General features: G+C 39.7%; 2 protein-coding genes across 2 annotated transcripts in view; one reads left to right on the forward strand and one right to left on the reverse strand.

Annotated features, from left to right (window-relative positions):
* Positions 1-594: 594 nt before the first annotated feature.
* On the reverse strand, positions 595-9310 carry CUNH2orf49 (chromosome unknown C2orf49 homolog). The gene is made up of 4 exons (XM_005419990.2): positions 9155-9310; positions 7129-7295; positions 4434-4806; positions 595-2152 (listed from the first exon to the last, which is right to left on the reverse strand). Exons 1-4 carry the CDS (start codon positions 9290-9292, stop codon positions 2096-2098), a joined length of 735 nt encoding a protein of 244 aa, XP_005420047.1. The 5' UTR covers positions 9293-9310; the 3' UTR covers positions 595-2095.
* Positions 9311-16020: 6710 nt separating this feature from the next.
* TGFBRAP1 (transforming growth factor beta receptor associated protein 1) overlaps positions 16021-23978 on the forward strand; it is a 33023-nt gene continuing 25065 nt past the window's right edge. Inside the window, exons 1-2 of the mRNA XM_005419991.2 lie at positions 16021-16722; positions 23392-23586. Coding sequence (XP_005420048.1) covers positions 16038-16722; positions 23392-23586 — 880 coding nt within the window. The 5' untranslated portion in view covers positions 16021-16037. The remainder of the gene's footprint in view (positions 16723-23391; positions 23587-23978) is intronic.

Genomic DNA, 23978 nt, shown 5'->3' on the forward strand with positions numbered 1-23978 from the left:
GTCACCCACCATCCCTGGAAGTGTTCAAAAAACACAGACATGGTGCTTTGTGATACAGTTAGTGTGCACGTGGAATTCAGTTGAAGGTTGGACTTGATGACCTTGGGAAGTTTTTCCCAACCCTGATGATTCTCAGGCAGTAGGAGCAGCACAGCTTGCACCTTGCCTCCCAACTGCTACAACAGGTAGCAAAATGGCCCCAGCTTTGGGGAAAGGTAGGTGAAACATGCAAGGCTGGAAAGCATCCCAGCCTGGAAACAGGACTGCTACCATGCAAGAGCAGCATGATGCTATTATTCCAGCGCAGTTCTGCATATCCCTCCTTAACACATACCAACACACACATGCTCCTAGCAACTGGGACCACACAAAATACATCCTAGACCACTGACAGGAAAACAGCCACAAAACAAAATTCCCATCAGACTGTTACACATGTGCAAAAACCAGCACTTCATGTGATACTAACTGCTGCTACAGCTGCAAAGCAGCTACTGACCCTTTTACCCTTAAAATGCTGATTACATCAAGTCCACTGAAGTATAACTGTATAAAATTAATAAGCTTAATTACATCACAAAAACAAGGCAGCACTATTTTGTTTGCTTTTAATTTAATTTATTTAAATAGGATAAGGCTACTTAAAAGACAAGTCTTTACATAAAAAAATGTACATTACGTTAAAGTTTGCTGTACTCAAGTACAAAAACTGCACAAGTGTTTAGTAAAAGGGAGAGAGCACACCATTTCAAAACACACATTCTTACCATTGTACAGCATTCAAGAGGTGCCTTTTACATTGTAAGAGTGAATGAAGAACTTCTGTAAAGCAGAGAACTAAGCTACAGTTTTTGGTTTCAATATAAAACAATGTTAAAAATGTAAACAAGCTTTCAGACCACTACCAAACTTCTTTTACTGGGTTAACTAAGTGGATTCAGAAGTTGATTCTTTTTTTGCTTTACCAAATCTGGGAGCATTCTTATTATTCTTATTTACTATCCATATCTAAAACTGATCTAAATTGGCTTCACCCTGAGCCACTGAGTTTTAATAAAAATGTTTCCACCAACTTAATTGGATTTTTGCCCTGTGAGGCACTACCAATAATCCAGATGAAACACCAAATTTCACAGAAAACCAAAATCCATCTTAAATTATCACAGGAAGGGAAAACAGGTTTGTGGGGTTTTTTTTAAAGTGCAATTACATGTGTTAATGCTCTCAAGGTACTTCTGTCTTCCTATCCACATCTCTCTTCAACTGTCTGTAGGCTGAGAAAGCACTGGCCTGCATTCCATTGGTTTTCCCCAATATTTTATCAATAAGCATGATTGTAACCAGGAAAACAATCAAATTTCCTACACTAGCACATTTTTACATTTAGCATGTAAAAACTATGCCAGTGTACTTAAGAGAACGTGGCACTAATCCATTCACTACTTCCTCTCGAAGTTTCATATCAGTCTAGTCATGTATTTCCATCTGTGCATTCCTTGTTTCATATATCAAGAGAAACTTCAATTTGAAGTAATGCTGTTAAAATAGTTCATCTCTTATTACCAATCTAACTTGCACTGCAAATTCTACACTCCTGTGCAACAAAAAGGAAAAAAAATGTCTGTAGACTATCTTATCAGCAGAATGGTCAGTTTTATCACCTAAATTAATTACCTTTTTAAAGCCAAGAAGGCTCTAGGGATCACTCTAAATTTCAACAGCTATTTTAATATTTAATCAGATGTGGAATAAAACTGAATCTTAGTGAAACAATGTGTGAATCACAGTGACATGGAGGAGATGAACTATAATAATCCTGAAAACTAAGAGTGGAGGGCTTAGTATAGTGTAATATCACCACCTTTTAAAGAAGTAATTAACTACTTGGTGTACAAGAGTGGATACTTTTAAGGTGACTGGTGATAGCGACTCCAGCTTTACAACAGGGAGTTGTTAAACTTGTTAAAACTTCACAGCAATCTGAATCTCTGTAAGTCTGTAAATTTTAAAATAATTTTATTTCAACTGTTTAAATATGACCTATCTATTTGAAAATATGGAAGTAATATTCATGTTTCGAGCACCATTAGCTACTTCATGGCCATGTAACATGCTGGATTTTCTTCTTTGCTTCTGAAGGCTTTAGGTCATTCTGGAATACAAGAAAATATATAATTACTCTTAGAGATACTGTCCAAACAGGAGTCAGTCATTAATCTGGCATATTTCAATCTGGTACTATTACAGTGTTCAGCTACAGGCTACCACAACAGCTTTCTATTGCCATCTTGTGGAGAAAGCTAAATATCACAGAATTTCTCTGGTGAAGATAAAAATAGAGCCAATGAATTTAAGTACCTGCAAATCATACATGTGTTTTGGTTTTCAGCAACCTACAATTAAATATTCTTAAATATTCAAAAAATTCTTTCAGTTATGCAGCTTAGAAGCAGGTACATACTGGAGTCTCAAAACATACTTCTGAAGTTATTTCAGGTTGTCTTCTTAAAATACTTTTTGAAATGGATTTGTATAGGGAAAATTCCCCAAATACACAACTAGGAAACCAATTTACTTTCATCAAATAGTAAAAAACATTAAAAAGAAGAAAAAGAAAATCTGGTCTTCCTTTGTAATGACCTGGATAAAAAGAAGAGAAATAATTGCCAAAGCCTCAGATGAACTCATCTTTCAAGGCCCCCTGCCCAAAGAAACCTGTAAAAATCAGGAAAGCCCAAAGCAAAGAAATGGCAGATGAAGTGGTAAAATAATTCCCTTTCATCGTCTAAGGTAATAATAAAAAAAAATCTGAGAAATTAGAGCTTTAAAGGTTCATATAAGCAGAGAAAATACAGGTATATGAGTTTTCAAGAGCATACTGCAACACACTGGTTCAGGAAGCACAATCTGGAGATCAATCGCTCTTCTCTTTAAAATACTTTCAGTGTTAGTTTATTTACAGGAATCCTGTGGACTGCAACCATTGAAAGGTTTAAGGGAATTAGACCCAAAGATAATAGGGACAGTTCTGTGCTATTCATTAAATTTTTCTTGAACATCAAGGAACAGTCACTTGCTTGGAGACACAGTTGCCTTTACTGTCATTACACTAAAAATAGATCAGGCTTTACAGCTATCTGCCAAGTAGACTGATTCTTCCTGACAGCATCACTTTCTATTCAACAGCACATTTAAATTAAATGCAAAGAAGCTGTCAGGTGTATACTAAACAAGCTTCAAAAGCTCTGTAGGTTTACATCTGACCAATATTTGGAAGAGTTCTAAATACTGAAAGAAGTTAGTAATACTGGTAGTAGGAAACACACCTCTCAAGCATAAATTCCATTCAGAGCCTTAGCCATGATTCTTTTAAAAGCTGCTAAAGCTGTCTTTCACAACAGCCATGTTGTTTTGGTACTCATGTTTAACAGAAGTCTGATGAAATGTACCAATCCATGCAGCAGAATATTACCTGCATTCTTTCATTAAAGGATTTTTAAAAAATACATTAATATTTTCATATATTATTATCAATATGAATGTTTTATTGCATCTCATGATGCAATATTGAGAAAACAAAGTTCAGTATCATGTCTTAGGAAAATTCTAATCAACATAGCTGCACACTGTATATCTAAAGCTCCCCCTGCAGTTCAATAGATATTTCTATTTCTTCCTTTGAAGCCCAGATTTATTCCAGATATTTCCGCATTCCAGTGGAAATGTGAAAACTCCTTCATTTGTATCATGAAGGAATACAACACAAGTGTTAAGACCTATGTCTGTATTGTGGCATGTTTTTAAGAGATAGCCCAGTGCTCCTTGCTCATTGACAAGCCCTGTAATCACACCATTGCCAAAACTAACCACTGCTCTTTGTCCCATCTGGCAGCTACACTCAGCACCATTACCTACACAGAAGCTTCCTACTGACAAGTACAAACTTCCTTCATTCTGATACTTCCCAAACTAGCTACACTTTACTAATACTCACTGTTTCTAAATACTCTACTGGAGGGGGATAGAATATAAGAAAACAAAGATAGTGTAGAGAGTAAGGGACGGAGTTGCAGCTTGGCCAATTATCAAAGATTAGGACAGGCCTGACTTTAACAGGCCACAGCCATAACCAATGAGAAGAAGAGTGCTATAAAAGAGTGGGTTGGTTGGTTGAGAAGGGACATGGAGCCAGTTGGCTACTTTGTGAAGAAGAAAGAGTCAGTGCTCTGAGGAGCTGCCCATGAGAAACACCAAGAGGGTATGAAACTTTTGTGATAAGGAGACAACAGTATGGAACCCCTGCAGTAAGATGCCAACACTCTACTATGACTCCAAAACAAAATCATCCTGAAAACTCTTGCAAGGTTCTAACTTTAGATTCTTTAAATCTCAATTTAAAAAAAGCTGCAAAATGAGATACCGCACAAACATACCGGCAAATCAGATTCCTCTTTTGGAACAGACCTCTTTAACTTCACAACAGTAGTTCCTGCTATTGGAGACAAAGGGTAAACCTTCAGACCAGTCAACACATTGCTGTCAGTCTTTGAAACACTGTTCTGCTGAGCCTCCTTATTCCTTATTCCCAGCTTAGCGTCCTCTGACAAACTGGAGGCAGAAAGGTATGTGGAGGCATTGGAAGGAACTGATAATCTCCTAACTGTGTTGGTAGTGCTGCCAGCTGGAGGAGGCTTCAGGCGATCGGCAGCTCCGTTCTCCGTCTTTTTCACCTTTATGCTTGTACTTGTCGAATTGCCATCAAATACAATCAATGGCCGTTTCCTTAAACCTTCCACTGTCTGAACACTGAAAATACAAATCATAAAATTCACAGAAAGGTAGGTTAGATGATCAAAAAATAGCATATCCATGACATGAGTAGTGAAAATTAATTTTATCCTCCCTGAAGAAAACATACATCCCAAAATATTAATATTAAACTCTGAGATACTCCAAACTTAAATAAATATACTTATATACACTTACAGATACTGAAATAAAAATAAAAAGCAATAAAAATCACTTCCAAAAATTAAAGGTGAAAGGGGCTGTGTGAGGAGCAGTGCTTCTCAGCAAGAAGGGTTGTGTGAGGAACTGTCTAAGCAGACAATTATAGCTGTACAACCAAAGTCACCATGCTTCTACCACTGCAGTTACTCTAGAGTAACTACAGAGATAATAGATGTGAAGTATTTCAAAAGATGAGTACTTAAGGAACAGTGTGCTGCTTTACCTGCAGGAACAGCATCTCATATTCTGATACTTCTAAAATTCCCTGTTTCCACTCTTATTCAAAATCATAATGTTAAGGTAAATCCAAAAGATTGTTAGCTAAGAAACAAAAACACTAAGGGAAAAAACCACACCTTTTTAAAATAAGTCTTCTTTGAATAGGAACCTTAAGTGGATTTAATGAAATTATTTTAATAGTTTGTGCCTTTGAACCTATGTGTAGTCAGAGCAGGCCAGTTCAGTAATCACGGATTCATTAAAAGGAATATTATCAAGGTCATATCAAAACACTATTATCAGAAAATATGTTGACTGAGAAAAAAATAAAGTACAAAGTCAACATAACTCACACTATATGAATTCAGAGTTTTAAAAATGCGATGCTCAAAAATGACAAAGAGAAAGTGTTTGGAAAGTGCAGATTTAACAAATAAAAAACCCAAACCACCATCAAGACATATGTTTAAAAACTTCAATTTTCAGTTTGGATAAAAAAACTTTTTTGCATCTATTTCAGCACACTAACAGTTTCCTGCCCAAACACTTAACCTCACACTTTCATCCTCAAGTCCACAGATGTAAACAAACTGAGGTACTCTAACCTCTTATGCACATGGAAAATAAACCGGACAAAAGGCAGCTCAGTGTTTTAGCCACTGCTACAATTTTAAAAGACACCTAAAATCTGAAAAAAACATCTAAAAAACCCCAAATCACTTGACAGAATTTGTTTAGCTCTTCACAGTTAGAAACCTCAGCAAAGCTAAAAGAGACTCAAGACATTAACAAGCTGTAATACAGAAAAACTACAGGAATTTCCATCCACCTTTCCTCAAGATTTACTGCTGAACATATCAGAATACCACTCATGCATATCACATGTCAAAGTCTTGGGCAGGTGGAAGGTTGAGAGAAAAGATTCAGTAAAACAAACTTTTGAAGAAGATTTTGTTTCTGAGCAAATACAAACAGAAAGATTTTTAAAATGAGACAATATTTATTTCAGAAAGGAAATGTTATTTTTGAAACAGACACACAAAATTGCTGCAGCATGCACTCCTCACTCTAGACAGAGTGGGCCCCCCCTGTCCAGAAGAAAGCATGGTTAAATATGCTTTCAGCACTTTCCTTAAACACTGCAAACACAATTATTAATTAGCAATTATACAGTGAAACAAAAAATATTTCCTTTCTCCTCATTATAAAGTACCTTGAAATGCACCAATAACTCATTATAAACACACTCTGGGCGATGAAGGAATGATACCAGTTCTCTGGATCAATACAGACTGGGGGTGAAGAGATTGAGAGTAGCCCTCCTGAGAAGGACTTGGGGATACTGGTGGATGAGAGGCTGGACACGAGTCAGCAATGTGTGCTCACAGCCCAGAAAGCCAAACATGTCCAAAGCAGCGTGGCCAGCAGGTCAAAGGAAGTGATTCTGCACCCCCTACTCTGCTCAGGTGAGACCTCACCAGGAATCTGGAGCTTCTGCAAGAAGGACATGGAGCAGCTCCAGAGGAGGGTTGTAAAATGATCATAAGGAAAGGTTTGAGAGAGTAGAGGCTGCTCATCCTGGAGAAGGCTCCAGGAAGACCTTATTGCAGCCTTTCAGGACTTAAAGGGGAAGTATAAGAGACAATTCTGTGAAAAGAAGCACTATAAGCTAGATAGCATTAATAACATTTAAATAACAAAAGAAAAAAAATTATCTTCTCCTTTTTTCTATTTTTGCAGTAGTAGAATCTAACACTTCTGACACAGGCAAGCCAACACAGCATTCTCTGTAAACTGTAACAATATCCAAAAGCTGTACAAGCTTCCCTAATCAGGCAAAGATTAAACAAAATGCATTGTCCTAAATTGTCCAAGTCCAGCCCAATAAAGCTGAATTACCTTTTCTTCTCACTTTTCAAGTCATTTTGTTGTCTTTTCTTTTCCATCATTCTCCCCCATCTACTTTTTGGCAAGTCACGCTGAGGCAGGGGAATGGCATGCTGAATATAGAGATCAGTGAGCCCATCTTTGTCCATCTTTACATCATTCTCACCTAATATATTTTTCTGTGGGGAACAGAAAAAGAATTGTTATTTTTATGACAAATTCAACATTCAGCCATCTGAGTGGCATAATTTCTTAATTCAAAATCCACTGTATTGTATTGGGCCAAGGTTCCAGAAGTAAAGGGGTGGCTAGGATGATCAGTTTGGAGGGGCCATGAACTGCTCAGTGCCAAGAACAGCCTGGTCTCCTCCCTTCCTACTGTCAGCTTCCTTCATTTTCTGTGTGGATTACACTCATCCTGTCCCTTCAGTGAGGCAATGGGAAACACAGGATGTTTTGGTCAGTGCACAGTGGTTTCTTTTTCCACCACCTGCCAGTGTATTTCTTTCACATGTCTCCTCATGTGCCCCTTCCTGTGTGTCCTTTAGAGTTTCCTGCCCCCAGTGTCTGTTGCTCCTTAAGTGCATTTGAGCACAGGTGCCATGAGCTCCTCTGCTTCAAATTCAGGGGTGTGATGGGCTGCTTTCTTCAACAGTGTGAGAGACATGGACCCAGCTGTGACCAACACTGGGCAGTCATTCACCTTTGCCCACACAGGTCAACCCTGTAGCCTCTCTCTACCCAAAATACTGCAAGGTTTCCCAAGGAAAACAGCAGCCAAAAAAGGGAAAAGTTATGATAGACATACTGTTGATGGCTGATGTTTTCATGCACTCTTAAACATGCTTCCCTGAATCCAACTACAATACCAGAGCTCTTTTTCACATGACTAGAAAACAGACAACTAGAATGTAATGCAAGTTGAACTTTTGGATGTAGAACTGTGTTATTTTCCCCAAATCCCCAAGAATAATGGAGATAAGTTTCATCCCAACATGAGGAAGAAGTTCCTTAGATTAAAGATGGCAGAGCACTGGAACAAGCTCCCCAGGGAGGTCATGTACTCTCCCTCTCTGGAGACATTCAAAACCCACCTGGATGTGTTCCTGTGTCACCTGCTCTAGGTGACCCTTCCTTGGCAGAGGGTTTGGACAAGATGATCTCCAGAGGTCCCTTCCAACCCTAACTGTGATTCTAGGAACCACCAGTTAGAACACCAGTTTTCTTTCTAATTGTGTATTGGGTTGTGAACATTTCTTGGTACCTCATGCTAAATTTATGGGGTGTGAAAAAGACTCCACTAACATCCTACAAATTGAGGTCATCAAGAGCAGGTCAAGCCTCTGCCACTACTGATTCTGGCCACATTCCATGACTTCTGATGTTGGCCTGAAACCTGCCTGTATAGGCTGCATGGACAAAAGTATATGAAAATTCTTTCAGCTTATACAACACCCTGAAACTTTAATTACTGTTGTTTCATGCACCTGAAATTTTCAGCCGAGGTAGTAACTAGTATTCCAAACAACATCAAATAAACCTTTTTATGGTCCTAAACTGTTTATAACCCACTTTCAAACTCAATTATTTTCCAACTATCAAGTATCAATATTTACGCATTAAAGCATTAGCTTGATGGATTACACAGGCTGCATTTCTTTATCTCACAGACTGTTAGGGTTGGAAAGGCGCTCCGGAGATGATCTGGTCCAACCAACCTGCCCAGGCAGGGTCACCTAGAGCAGGACACACTGGGTATGGACGTGGCAACTTTAACAGTGTAAACCTCATCCTTCCACAGCCACTTTTACTGTATGCAAACACTGTCTCGATTTGGGCAAATTGCTTTTTAGCACCCTCGGTGTTCAAGCACAGCCCCTTTGCAAACACGGAGACATCTCCCGCGCCAGAGGCTCCTCTCTGCGAGTTCAGGGTGTCCAGAGCACCGACTTGGTGCCTGCTCTTCCCTGAGCGCCGTGACTCTCTTCCCCCCGCCTCAGGGGCCGCAGCTCCGCCCGGCCCGGCTCCCCGGACGCACCTGCTCCAGGGTGAGCCGCAGGAATTCCTCCGAGAGCAGCTCCGGATGCAGCAACAGCAGCTCCGACTCCGAACGCCCAGACCCGCACTCCTCCTCGCCACCGCCGCCGCCCGCCCGGGCCCTTCCCTGCGCCGCCATCTTCTTCCCCCGCGGCCCCTTCCCGGACTCCCACAATCCCGCGCGCGGAGGGAAACGCGTCTCCGGAGCAGCCGCGCGCCGCGGTGGCGTCACGGCCGGAGCGGGGCCGGAGCGGCGCCGGAGCGTGGCGGGGAGGGCCAGCGGGAGCCGGGGGTGCACCCTGCCGGGTCGGCACCGCTCCGCGGGGCAGCCGGGTCAGGGGAAACATACAGGTCACAGAATATCCTGAGTTGGAAGAGGCCCACAAGAATCACCGAAGTGCAGCTCCGGCCCCTACGCAGGACAGCCCCAAGTATTACGCCCCGTGTCTTAGAGTGTTTTCCAAATGCTTGAACTCTGTCAGGCTTAGTGCTGTGACCACTTCCCTGGGGAATGTGTTCAGTGCCTGACCACCCTTTGGTGAGGAACCTTTTTCTGATATCCAACTTAAGCTTCCCCTGGTATGGCTTTAGGCCATTCCCTTGGGGCCTGTCACTGGTCACCAGAGAGAAGAGATCAGTGCCTGCCCCTCATGAGGAGCCTGTAGAACCATGATAATGTCTTTTCTCAGTCTCCTCCAGGCTGAACAAAGTGTCCTCAGCTGCTCCTCACACGGCTTCCCCTCAAGGCCCTTCACCTTCGTGGCCCTACTTTGGATGCTTTCCAATAGCTTTATGTCTTTTTTTATACTGTGACACCCAAAACTGCCCCAGCCCTCGAGGTGAGGCTGCCCCAGCTCAGAGCAGAGCAGGACAATCCCCTCCCTTGCCCAGCTGGCTTTGGCACCCCTGATGGCCCCCAGACAGGGTTGGCCCTCCTGGCTGGCACTGCTGGCTCATGTTCAACTTGCTCTCCATAGATCCAGGGTTCTCCCATCCCAGGTGCAGAATCCAGCACTCGCCCTTGTTAAACATCATACAGCTGGTGATTGCACAGCTCCAATTTGTCTGGGTTTCTCTGCAAGGCCTCTCTGCCCTTGAGGGAGTTAGGTGTTGCTGATAAGGTGAGGTCACCACCCAGCTGATAGCATGGAACCAACGGGGAGAACATCTGTTTTATTGTCATTCTGTCAGCATACCAGAATATGAACGCCGGATCTTTGCTATGGAGTTAAACACGATCTCTGTCCTGCCCATAGTTGTGACACCCACTGGTTAATGCTGCTTGATAGGCAACAACAAAAGCTGCTTGGCAATTCCGAAGTACAATAGCTGCCTGCCCATTGGAGTTTGTCACCCGCTTGCATGTTTAAAAGCAGAATAGAGAATTACAAATGGTTACATGTGTAAATAACCATGTCGTTTTTACAACATAAAATTACAAGGTAATTTGAAGTACTTGATGCATTTTACAGAATTGCAAGGCACAGACAACAATGTAACACAATAAAAGTACATCCACGTGGAAGGAGTTGAAGATACCATGTTTATGTATGTCGCTTTAGAGCCTTCATATATGCAGCACTTCAAAAGGCATAAATTCAAATTTTCAATATTTAAAAATTATTTAAGTGTACAAGTAAATAGTAACATTATATCATATGGCTTCCTCAAAAGTGTCTTCTGGCAGTATATACAATTTGTTCCCTTGTGCTTTTTCTCTTCGGGGAAGCTGCATCCAAGGGGAAGCACAGGCTGGGTGCCAGGGCTGCCCAAAGCCCAACTTCATAGTTCTGTGCCCAGCAGGCACACAGCTATAGACTATTCTATTTTCATTTTCTCATTCATTTCTCACTTCAGCCAATTATGTCACAAAATCAACTGAACTCAAGTAATCTTGTAAATGAATATAACTTTTAGGGTGAATGTTCAGCCTGGATTTTGGTGCTTATTTCAATGAATGAAATTACTTTCTTGTAAATTACATGGATCATCTCCCTCTTCCTAAAGAACTTGTAAGTTCTGCCTCACAGAAACATATCCTTGCTAACTGAATTCATTGTGCTGATCAAGAATTTTACTCTGTGATTTTCTTAAGTTACTATTTACTTTGTAGGCATTTGTATCCAAAATTATAGTTCCTCTTTGACTAACCAAAGCATGTCCTCTCACAATAAAGTTCTGAAAGAGATGAAATGCAAACAGTCTGATAAAAATATAATGCTTGTTTTCCAATTGCTGTAAAAATAATAGAATTTTAATGCGCTATATTGTCTTCATAGATTTGTTGAGTGATCCTATTGCATTTCATAGTAGAGTTAGTTTTTGTATTTTTTTGTTAATGCAATAGGGTAATTTTAAATAAATGATACCAGGTACCATTTTCTATTATTTTTCTTTTTAAGATTTTACAATTAGAAAAAAAAATGCTTTGCATCTGTTCTGATCCTTGCTCTTTACTTTGTTCATTAGGTGAATGTGTTGTCCCAAAATAGCTTCTTTCACTCAGTGAGCAAGAGGTCAATCCACACAGAGAATTGAGAAATTTAAATTATTTACAGTTCTGTGCAGAAAGATGTGCTGGGCAGCAAACCCACAAAGCCAGCATGATGACCATCAAAACTTACCATTTACATATTTTAGCAAACAAAGGCATTAATGTTCATTGGCTACAAATTCCATAGCTCTTTTATTAATTAATCTTCTATTGGTCAATTATTCCCTCGCTTCTCATGCTGATTAACCTGCACAGTCTTCCTCTTCTCTTGAGCCGGTGGCTTTCTTGGGCCGTGAGTCAGTGATTGTAGCTCTCCCCCTGCCGGAATTACCTTTTACCCAGTCGGAGCTGATTCCAGCAGAGTTGATAAGCAGGCTTTGTTAGTTTCTTCCTTATCTTGGGAATTCTGCCAGATGTATTTGTGGCCCACAAAGTCTGCATTCTTTGTGTCCACTATCAGGAGCACACCCTTCTCGCCAAGCTGTGTTAACCTCCTCCTAGGTCACTGAGGCATGTCAAGCCCTAAACTTTAACAAGGCAATTCTACCGATAAGTAATTTATCTTGCTAACATTTAATAATTGAGAGTTTTATTCATATATATATATATATTTATTTATATATAAAATAATCTTAGATTCACAGAGTCTCAAAGAAAGGGATTGAAAAGAGTCCTTGGCTCTGTATTTGGGAATTGTTTGTGTACTTAGTGTAAGAGATTTCTAAGTTGATCTTTTGGGACAGTTATGGGATGTTCCTTGATCATTGAGTCTAGGACATGTAAGGTGTCTCTTTGTGATCTGGATATTACATTTCCTATAACTATATTTGATTAACTCTGAAGTGTATTTGACTTTTGTTGTTGGTTTCTCTTCTTCAGTCATGTAGTCACCAGCTTTGGTTTAATTTTAGTAGTCTCTAGGGAATTTTGAGGGGGTTTTTTCCATTTTTTTTCCTTGTTTTTATTTTCTCTCTGAGGATTTTTATAGTTTGTTTATCTCTGTTTCCTCAGGGAGGTCTCAACTCTGCTAGATACCCTCCTCACAGGGGAAGATTTGTTTCACCTCTTCTCCTCTGTCATCTACTTGCAGACAGCGGTTTGAGTCATTTCATTTCCCACACATTAGTATTGATCCACAGCCCTCTGAAACCATGGGAGTCCTGTCACTGGCACCAAGGCATTTGGGATGAAATTCTTACATTTTGAGACATGCTCCTTCCTATTTGATTATTTTCTTCCCTTTAGGGAGTGTAGCTACGAGAACATTGTTACTATGATATTTTCTGAAAAATCCCTTTGCCAGGATTTTTTCTCCCAAGAAGCTGAGAAGCCTCAGAAAATAAATGAAAACAATAATTATCTGATTGCTTGGAATGTGGTCTGGAGGTTGCTGGAGTTGTAGCCACAGGTTAATCGGAGCCCGCGCACGGTGCAGGAGTGCGCGCAGGTGAGGGAGCGGAGCGGAGGTGAGGGAGGCAGGGTGTTGCTCTCCGAGGCGGGGAGAGCACAATGTAATGCAAGGTTATTGCTTAACTGGAGCGGGGGAGAGCTGCTTCCCACTTCTTGCAGGAAATGAGTGCGTGCGGGGTTATTATTGCGCTTAAAAATCAGTGCCTACTAGACTGATAGTTTTCTTGACTGTTGCTTTATTTTTCTCTGACAGGAAAACATCCCCATTATCTTGTTTCCGGGCTTCTTACATCTAAATGTAGTATAAGAAATACTATCTGTAACTATGGGGTGGCCTCTTGCACTTCAAAAGAACAGCATGTTCTGTGGAACCTGTTCCTTTGCAGTGCTCACTGGCCCCTAAGGTTTCATTAATGAGAACAAAAGAAATGCTAAAAAAGAGGTTATGTCCAGGTCATGCATGTTGGCACTGTTTGTTCCTAAAAGGTTTTTCTCACATCTTTTTTTATTCTAGAACAGATGTTTTCATTTCTTTGTTACCAGACTTATGTAGCACTATGGATTTTTTGTTCTTTCTGTTCAAGAGTCATATATCTGTTAAGATTTCTTTCATACTTTTAATTTGCATCAACTTTGATTTAGGAAATTCTTTTGGACTTTTTAACACATCTAGGTCAGGAGTAGAATTCTGCATTTTTCTCAGTGGCACATATTCACATTTTTACTTTGGGCTACAGGAACATTAGCTGAGCCCTTGGCAGCTTCAGGTGTGAAAGCTGCCTGACCTCTGCAGACGGTAGTTTATCACTTCAGGCAACAAACAGGCTCTTAAGAACTGTTGGGGTTGTTTTGGCAGTCAACCTCTGGGCAGTCCTCTCTAACTTAAAATGCTGTGTTTCTTTTAATCATGTTGGAGAATAGGGTGGCTGTGTTGCCAGACTTGCATTATCATTTTACCCTCAGCTATTTCTCTAGTGCTTCCTGGGTTTGTTTGGTTGTTTGTTTGGTTGGTTTTTTTGTTGAAGATCATAACACTAATTTGCACACCAGCTGAAGATAGAACTTGAAAATGTCATGGAAGCCCAAACTAAAATCTTTTTAACTTCTTATAAAAACCCAAAAAATGAACTCTGAAGGATTTGGCACTAACGCTTACTACTGTATCTTGGGAGTATGGTTTGCTTTTAGCCATAATCTTAGTTTTATATAATTTTATTTCATGATTACTTGCAAGTTGTGTACCTTATCTTTTCTAACTCAGTTGCAGAAATTTTTGACCATAGTTTTTAGTGTTCTCTTGCAAAAACAAAGGGTTTTGTTAGATGTAGTAATTGGAAACTAAATTTGTTTTGTCTCTGTTTAGTTTCAATTTTGTTTACAGGACTAGTTTGTTGATGTTGGTTTCTCTGTTGGTCCACAGAGATTTCATTTGATGTTTTGCACCACCACTGTACATATGGAGCAGAAGTAATTGTGTGCGTTTGAGATGTTTAGTGTTGTGCCTTCGTTGGCTCAGTGAGCATTACAGACCAGTCATGACAAATTAAAAAGTGATTAAACAAAGCCAGCAGTTTCTCATTTGCTCTTCTTTGGAGTGTTGAACACAGTTGTCTGCTGGTTTCTTACAACAATAACACAAGTCTGGAGTATAATAAAATTGCATGGATGTGACGGTGGTCACAAGGGTGTTTGGGATGAAGGAAGAGACGAGATCTTTGACTCATGATCAGAAGGCTTGATTTATTATTCTATGATATATACATCTATTTAAACTGTACTAAAAAGAAAAAGAAAGGGAGAGTTTCCAGAAGCTGCTAAAGCTAAGCTAAGAAAAGTAAAGTATGATAACGCACAAGCTGGCCTTGAGAGACTCTGCAAGCCAGCTCTGCTGTGACTGGTCACTGAACTAAAACTTCCACAGGAGACCAATCACAGACCCACCTGCTGCATTCTACAGCAGCAGACAATCTATTGTTTACATCTTGTTTCTGGGGCTTCAGCTTCCCAGAAGGAAAAAATCCTAAAGAAAGGATTTTAGTGAAAAGGATGGAATGACACATGGATTGTTTTTAAAACAGTATTATCTGCTTCATAAATTGCATCTGTCCCTTGACAATGCTTGATTGGAGAGGGGTAGGTATAGTTTGTAGAATAAATATTAGAAGTGCTGTTTAGCACTTAAAGACAAGCTTTTGGAATTATTATGGTAGTGGAGAACAGAAACCCTCTGAATTTCTGTGATATTGAGTCTTGAGCTTAATGAAGGCTTTATGGGTCATGCACTCTGCATGTATTAACAAAATCAACAAGCTGCAGGCCCAAACCAACAACTTTTATTAAGAGTTGTATGATACCTTGTGTAAGTTATTATTGAACTGGCTTGGAAAGTATGTATTTCTATTGCTGGAGACTAAGGAATGTAAAATATGGGTTAAAATGGAATATACCTGTGATATTTTGTGAAGGGGCTGTGTATTAATAGGCCTACAGTGGAGTGTAAAGCAGCATGACATGTTAAATAGTAGCACTAAATTTCCTGAGAGGCCTTGCAGCCTCTCAGGAAATCTAAGACCTGAAACTTGTCTGTTTTCGTGTACAGATGATAGAAACCTGTCTATGACAGGTTTGTAAGTAACTAAGTACTGGCAATAACCTCCTGTAGTGCCAATGCCTGAGAGAGCCAATAACATGCTGGTTACTTGTGGACAAAGCATCACTTCAGAATAGCTGGGTGCTGTTGTGAATCTGTTTAAGAATAGGTTAGAAGTGGAAGCATACAACTTGATTAATTTCTGTTGTTATTAATGTGCTTGCTCTGGCTTGTGTAGTTGGGTTAGAAATAGAGTATAGACTATTAAAAATGCAGTAGTTAAGTTTTTGTATAAGTGGATGTTAAATTGCTTTCTCTGATATTTGATTCTATGTGCAGAGGTAAATAGTAGTGGTTTTTTCTCTTTAATTAGATCACCCAGAAGACACAATGAGCGTTAAAGCTTTCAAGCTCGTTTCTGCTGTTGAGCGGGAGATGTTAATGGGAGACAAAAATTACATCAACATCGAGTGCATTGAGTGTTGTGGGAAGAACCTCTATATTGGAACCAATGACTGCTTTATCTATCACTTCCTGTTGGATGAAAAGGTATCCACAGCTGGAAAAATAACTTTTGCTGCCACCAAGCAACTACACAAATACCTAGGTTTGAAGAAGCCTGTGAGCGAGTTGAAAGCAGCCTCTGCCCTCACAAGACTGCTTGTGCTCTGTGACAACACAATAACACTAGTGAACATGATCAACTTGGAGCCTGTCCCCACTGGTGCTAGGATCAAAGGAGCTGTGACATTCACCCTGAATGAAAACCCTGTGAGTGGGGATCCTTTCTGCGTTGAAGTTTGCATTATTTCGGTCAAGCGCCGGACCATTCAAATGTTCATGGTGTTTGAAGACAGAGTCCAGATAGTGAAGGAGGTGTTTACTCCAGAACAACCCTGTGCTGTGGCTGTAGATGGTTACTACTTATGCCTTGCCCTTACTACACAGTATATAATTTTGAATTACAATACTGGCGTCTCCCAGGACCTATTTCCTTATTGCAGTGATGAGAAACGGCCAATTGTGAAAAGAATAGGCAGACAAGAGTTTCTGTTGGCTGGCCCTGGAGGCCTAGGTGAGACTAAGGATTTTAATTTTTTGCAATTTTTATAACTTCTCTTTATTTCTCTGAATTTCTGAAGCAAAGCTTTACAAATTAAGTGTTATGCATAATAATGATGATTTCCTTCACAGGTCTCTATTGGAATGCTGAGATAGAAAGGGGGATGGTAAATTTTTGATTCTTAGTACTATTATAACTCTATAATACGTGTAAAAAACCACACTAAGTGTTTTTTTGTTAATGCACAAGATTTTGTGATTATTTTTATTCTCATTATGTGTTTTATTTCAATCAAAGCTTCGTTTCATTGTACCTTGCAACCCCTAGCAAAAAAAATTGTTGGGTATCAAGTGAAATTTCAGAGATTGATAGACAGTGTGTAGTAATGAGGGAGACTGGGTTTGTGGACGTTGCTACAAAATTGCTCAGTTAGTGTAGGTGAATTAATTTTTTCCTCACTTGCTATTCAGAGGAGCTCATATGAAGTCCATTTTATAGATTTTAACAGATTCACAAGAAGGTATGTTGTGCTATACTATTAGTAAGAAATTTTAGTGGAAGTTAGTTGCATCCTACCTCCTATAAAAGTAAATGCTGTCCTAACTGTAGGTGTTATCAGATTCTACCCAGTTTTTATGCTCTCATTTGCTCAATATTTTTAGTAGTATTTTTCAGCTCTGTGTTAACAGAAAATGATAGTTTAAGTTTGCAAAACCAAAGTTAAATCGTGTGAAATCATGCTCTTGTCTAAGAGATGACTGTAAGGACTATGGTAATCTGTCTAAATGGACAATATGCTGTGAAGTCAGTAATCTTGAGCTTTTTTTGGAAAAGCTGCAAGATCCCAGAGCTGACAGACCACAGGCAGAATGCTTTCATGCTGTTTGCCATATGACTCTCCTTTCAGGAGACACTGTTTATGTATTTTCCCTGAAACATTAGGAATAGCATGGCACAAATTTCACAGCCATTTAGGTTCTTAATTTGGGTTTTGGTTTTTTAATATAAATTCCAAAGAAAATCAAATGTACCATATAAATTCCAAAGAAAATCATTGCTTATATTGAAATTTTGCTTTGTGACCAGAATGCAAGATGTACATCAACTCACCAGTTTTTCTCTAAAGAAGTAGACTCTCAGTAGAATTTGAGTTTATGTGAGTTAAAGATGTTCCCAGATGAACTTGGGGTTTTTTTCAGATACAGTGCTTTTCTAAGTCATTTGGCTGCCCACTTCCTATTAAAGCTCTTGGTTCTTTTAAATATGGACCTGCATTTTTGGACATTAACTGTTTTAGTAGTGCTAGGGAAGTTAAAATTTGTCAATTAGCTGATTTTCTGAGAAGATTCCTTTCTTTCTTTAATTTTTAAGAATTTTTTAGACATGTCAAACTAGATTCTGTTCAAGTAATTTCTCTTTTTTTGTCTTTAAGAATATAATTTCAAAAACATAATTGTATTTAGTTAGGAATCAGAATTTTATTTAGTCTGACTTTTGCTGTTGTCTGGTGTAAGAGAGATACGTGTCTCTGGTGTAAGAGAGATACATGTCTACTGTAAGAGAGATACAAGAAGAGGAGGTTACTTATAAAGTACAACATCCTTGTGTAAGTAGAATGTCAGGTATGGGAGATCTTAAGCAAGTACACTTGTGCTGCTGTAAATATGCTATAAACCACTCTTTTCCTCATGATATGGGCAAGGTCTTTCTTGTACTGCCTCAGAGACCTTATTTGCTATCAACTGTATAGTTTTTCTTTGGTTAATTCACCTTTTTTCTATTTCCTGTTCTCTATTCCCTCCCCAGTGATGTTTTGACTAAGTATTATCCATCTTGCTGTTCCTCCTTGGTACAATTCCTAGTGTATTTAACACTTGTCTCTTTGAAGTTATGAAGATGATTTGGCACCTTTATAGTAGATAAGCATTGTGTATCTTGGTGTCTCAGGTGGGCCTGTGCTGTGGAATGCATGGACTTGAAAAGGTTTGATGTAAATCTTCAGTTCTAATTTTGTTTGCTTTCATATGTCTCATTGATCAAGGCATGCTGGTTTGGCAGTTGGTAGAGCATCTGTGCTAATTTCAACCTCTTTTACAGAGGTGGAGATATTCTGCATTAATGTATTTGGCTTTAGAGTGCTTGAAGTGACACTTATTTGTATTAATTTTCTTTTGAGTTAAGACTGGAATTTAGATTGGCAAAAAACAAGTGCTTAAAATGATAATCAATGTAAAACATCTATGAGTTTGTCTGTGTAACCTTTTTCTTTATCTGTACACTGGGTTTTAAACTGATTGTTAGAATTGTTCATAGCAGATCCTTAGCCATTTGGCACTTTGTTGTCTTTACTTGCAGTTAGTATTTAGCTCTTTCTTTCAAAAGCAGGAGGAACTTCATTTTTGGTGCTTCTTCACTAATTAGTTAATTTACAGTTGAAAATAAGAAATCCTTTCTGATATGTATGAAACTGCTTACTAAAATTAAGTTTTTTAGTTTGTGAAGCTCTTGTTGCATGTTTTTAATCAGATTTCCTTCTGTACAGAGGCTTTAAGTGTTTAAAATTACAGCAGACACTTCTTGATATTGGCACAGGATATGTTTCCCAGCACCAGCTGGAGCAACTGCCCCAGAAGGTCTGAAGTGTTGACTCAGGCTGAGCTCCCAGTGGAGGGTGCATCTCCTCACACCCTGAGCTGAGCAGAGGGCCTCCTGCCTCGTGCTGAGACTGGACCAGGGAAAAATATTGGCCTTGCCTGTATGTGTGCTTGGTTGAGGATTTCTGTTGCCGAGTAAATGAGATGCAGTTGGAGGTCAGCAGAGTGCATGGCACCAGAGATGGCAAAAAGGAAATTGAATCTTCTCCAGGACCCAGGCTTGAGGCTTCAACCTCCAGCTGTACAGAGGGGAAGGACAGGCTGGGTCTCTGCTGTTCTGTGGTGGCTGACACAGGAAACTCATGACTTCTGATAATGGGAAGAATTCTCTTTCTCTTCTTGCTGATCTACATCCATATAATATGCTCAGTGCTTACAGTAGCAGATGAAAAGCAGGAAGTTCTGTCCAACAAATCATCTGAGCCTGTACAATGCAGTAGCACCAGGAGGAATTAGCAAATAATAATAGTGGGAAGCTCACTGATATTGGAGATGGGGGTTTTCTCATCAATCCTGCTGGTAAGGAAGGATTGAGGAGGAGTACCTGGATTGTACCAATCACCAATGGATTGTACAGTTTGTGGTGATGGGTTTTGTCTTTTAGGACTATGGATCCTTAAATAAGGAAGAGATGGAATCCACCAGGTCAAGTGAGGCAAAAGTGGTTTTGCCATCTTGACTGAGGAACATGGTGAGTTGGATTTAGGTTAGGCATGGTAGTAGGCTGTGTTGGCAAACAAATCAGTGCAGGGTGGTGTGATAAGAGACTTCATAAGCAGCAAACAGAGCTGAAGAAGTTCTGCTTCAGGCATATGCAGAGAAAGAAGTCTTTACAGAACATTATGGTAGTGGAAGCTCTCACATTTTCTGGGAAATCAGCACAGCTGTGTTTTAACAGCTGAGATGGGAGTTAACCTTCTGAAGGGGCAGCACAGCAGCAGACAAGGAGGCCAGGAGTTTTCCAGAGTGCACTGATAGTGACCAAGGAGATGATGAAGGGGTGTGCTCTGTTGAACATCAGTGTGTTATCAGCACTGTTCTACTCAATCCAAAACACCAAAACATCTCAATCCAAAACAGCTACTAAGAAGAAAATTAACTCTGTGCAAACCCAGGGCAGAGGTCAATGTCCATCTGGCATTGACTGTGCTGAACACCATGAAAGGCAACAAAAGGAGCTTCTACAGGCATATCAGCAGCACAGGAAGGCTAGTAGAAGCCCACTGTTAAATGAGGTGGAGGGCCTGATGCTAAAGGGCATGGAAAAGACTGAGGTGCTTAATGCCTTCTTTATGTCAGTCTACTGGTATGACCTTCTTTCAGGAATCATCAGCCCTTAGGAACAATGGGAAAATCTGCCCTCAGCAGAGAGGGATCAGGTTATGGAACATGTAAATAAACTGAGCAGACAAATCCGTGGGACCTGATGGGATGTTCTCATGAATGCTTGAGGGTGATGGTCAATGTCATTTTGAGGCCAATTTATTATCTTTGAAAGATCATGATCATCAGAGGATGTTCCTCAGAACTGGAAGAAAACAAATGTTTTCACTCCTGCCTTAGGTGATCAAGAGAAAGGAACCAGGGAAGTGCAGCCGGCCCTACCCTGATCCCTCAGGAAGGCGATCTGAGAAAATCCTGGAAGCTGTTTCCAAATATACAAAGAGCAAGAATGTGATTTGAAGTAATCCATGTGGATTTAAAAAGGGGAAATTGCTTTACCAGACTGTCTTCTGTGATTAGAGGCCGGCTTGGCGAATGAGGGGAGCTGTGATCCTGTGAAGTTTAGCGAGGCTTTGATGCTCTCTCCCGTGACATCCTTTGTAGACAAACAGATGAAGAATGAGCTGGAGAAACAGCTGAGGTGGATTGAAAGCACAGCTGAAAGATTTGTAGTTAGTAATGCAGAGTGCAGGTGGAGGCCAGCCACTAGTCTTGTAGCCCAGGGGGCCAATGTGAGATCAATACTAACATCATTTTAACAACATGACTGGTAGGGAAGGGCACACCTTCAACAGTTTGCAGATGATACAAAATATTTCTGTATCTCTTGGTGCTGAAAACAGTGTAGCTTTGTTTCAGGTAACTCTTGTAATCCGTGGGTAGCCTATGCAATTTTTAATATGGAATTGGCTGCTGGCCTCATCTCAAGTTTCATCAGATGCATTCCTGTACTATAAAGGCTGTGGTTCCTGGTTGTAGTTATGTTTATTGTTATCCTTAGGTGAGAGTTGGATGAAGACAGAAAACGCATAGTTCTGCCACAGAAGCTCTAGCTATTGAAGGCAGAGGGATATAGAGAGACATTGACTGGAATGCATACCTTTTCACTTCCACCAAGGATTTTTAAAATTACCTAAAAAAGAGCTTTCTCATTAAAAAAAAAAGTTCTAATTTGTGTTAGAACATCACAGAAATAGAAAAGCCTAAGAATTAGTCTTTCAAATATAGTAAGCCCTAAGTTTACTACTGGTTAGCATATGTTTAGAGCAGGTTTTCTCCCATGTTTTGAAGTGGGATCATATAATGGAATAACAACTGAAAGCCTTTAAAACTGGACAGCACATTTTGCCTGACGTAAAATTTTACTGCTGAGTCCTAAGAATATCAAGATCTGTAGAGTAAATTAGGAATTGTATATTACAACTTAGAAATTTTCTGCAAGGTGCTCTGGTTGAAAAGCTGATCATTGTAGTGAAAAAGAACCCTTAGTCAAGGGGAAAGGGCTGATCATTTGAAAGCCACTGTAAGGGATCCAAAAGCTTGGTCTCTATACTGGAGTTCTGTAAAAGTTTACATTCTTCTGTTTTGTTTTCTCTGTTTTACTTTTTTTTTTTCTCTTTCATTCCAAGAAGGTACTTGTACCCAGCTCGCCTTGCCTCATTATCCTCTGTTTGGAAGAGATTTTGTAAATTGAATAACATAATCTTTTAATCTCTTCTGTTCTTTAGAGCTCAGACTTATTCTGCCAGCTGTCAAGTGGCTCACTGCTGCCAAAGATCAATTTTCATGGGCATGTCTTTTTAATGGCCTGAGAATTCTTGGTTTAAAGGATATGAACTCGTATTTAGAACAGAAGTTTACACTGTGCTGGTAAATATTTATGGAACTAGGCCTGAAAATTGTGACTGAAATTTCTCTTCAGTTAATGTCTCAGAATTGGGAAATATCTATATGAATAGAACCAGTGGCATGTGGTCCTAAAGCAATTTAAAATTTAAAAGTTTATTAAGCTAGGAGAAGAATGGAGGATAGAATAGACACGAGGAAAGGTTTTTTCATTGTGAAAAAACACCCTGCAAATTAACTGAAGCTTTAATCTGGTTATTCTGAAGACAGCATAGGAGTTATCACTGTAATAACAGAAAGTCTTTACTCTGCTGCTTTATACACAGCCTCTGCATTTTTTCAAATGATTGAAAATGCAGATGCTTCACAGGAAGTGACTCACCCCAAGGAGCTGGGCCCTTGTTCTCTGAAAAGGTTGGCTGTAGCAAAAGTGAAAAAGTGTAAGTAAACAATTGTTTAAATGCTCTGTATTGTTTAAATTGTTAAAATGCTCTGTAGTCATTGGACACTACAAGAACAAACACATCTGCATTGCCAGATAGGTCAGGTGGTGCAGGTCTGCAGCTCCTACTAAGGCAAGATTGTTTGAAAGCTGAGTCTCAACAAATGTTACTGTTCTAGTATGAATTCAAACTACATGGCATAATTCCTTTAAGAAAGCTCTTAAATGTACTAAACTTGAATAATTCTTGCTAGTTTGTTTCAGTATTCATCTCTTATCTGTTTTTGGCATTGTCTCCTCCTGTGCTGAAGAAGAATAAAAAAAAAATTGAACTGAATTAACCAACATCTCTGTCAGGTCCAGGGAGGTGTGTTGTGTTGTCATCATGCTGCCTTGATACTGCACCTGCTCTGAGACTTTCCATTGCTGTACCTTGGTACCCTGCTTTGTGTTGGGAAGAACAGTCTTCAATCCTCAACTAGCATGAGCCTCAGGCTTTGTTTTTCCCTTTTTTAGGCATGTTTGCTACTGTAGATGGGATTTCACAGCGCGCCCCAGTGCACTGGTCAGAGAACGTGATTGGGGCAGCTCTGTGCTTTCCTTACGTGGTTGCTCTCGATGATGAGTTCATTACGGTGCACAGCATGCTGGACCAGCAGCAAAAGCAAACCCTGCCCTTTAAAGAAGGTCACATTCTACAGGACTTTGAAGGTATTAAAAAGAACACTGTTGCATCAGTAATTCTGGAACAACCACTGAAGTCCCTTGGGTTTGTTTTTAAAACAAAGTATATAACAAGTGTGTTGACTGTTGAAACTTTTGTTGCAAGTGCTATGCTCATTAGATTCCTTTCAGACTTCAGTAATTCAAAATTCTGCACTTCTAACAAAATGTATGCTCATTAAATGTGCTGTAATTGTCAAGTTAATTGTTGGGTAGGAGTCTATGGAGTTAGAGCTTTTTCTTCTAACTTGATTATTTCTTTCAAAGGAGCAATGTTAATTTCATGCTACAACTCAGTAATTGTGATCTACAGGTATTTGTCCATTGACTATCCTGACAAAATTCTTACATATTAGAAAGGAATGCAAAAGAAAAATATC

The sequence above is a fragment of the Geospiza fortis genome, unplaced genomic scaffold (assembly GCF_000277835.1).
Source record: "Geospiza fortis unplaced genomic scaffold, GeoFor_1.0 scaffold192, whole genome shotgun sequence".
Taxonomy (NCBI): domain Eukaryota; kingdom Metazoa; phylum Chordata; class Aves; order Passeriformes; family Thraupidae; genus Geospiza; species Geospiza fortis.

Excerpts from the sequence above, each read along its gene's own strand:
- CUNH2orf49 (XM_005419990.2), bottom strand. The coding sequence starts at position 9,292 with ATGGCGGCGCAGGGAAGGGCCCGGGCGGGCGGCGGCGGTGGCGAGGAG. Across the intron at positions 7,296-9,154 it reads TGCGGCTCACCCTGGAGCAG|AAAAATATATTAGGTGAGAA; the intron begins GTGCGTCCGGGG and ends TGTTCCCCACAG. Across the intron at positions 4,807-7,128 it reads TTGAAAAGTGAGAAGAAAAG|TGTTCAGACAGTGGAAGGTT; the intron begins GTAATTCAGCTT and ends TTGTATTTTCAG.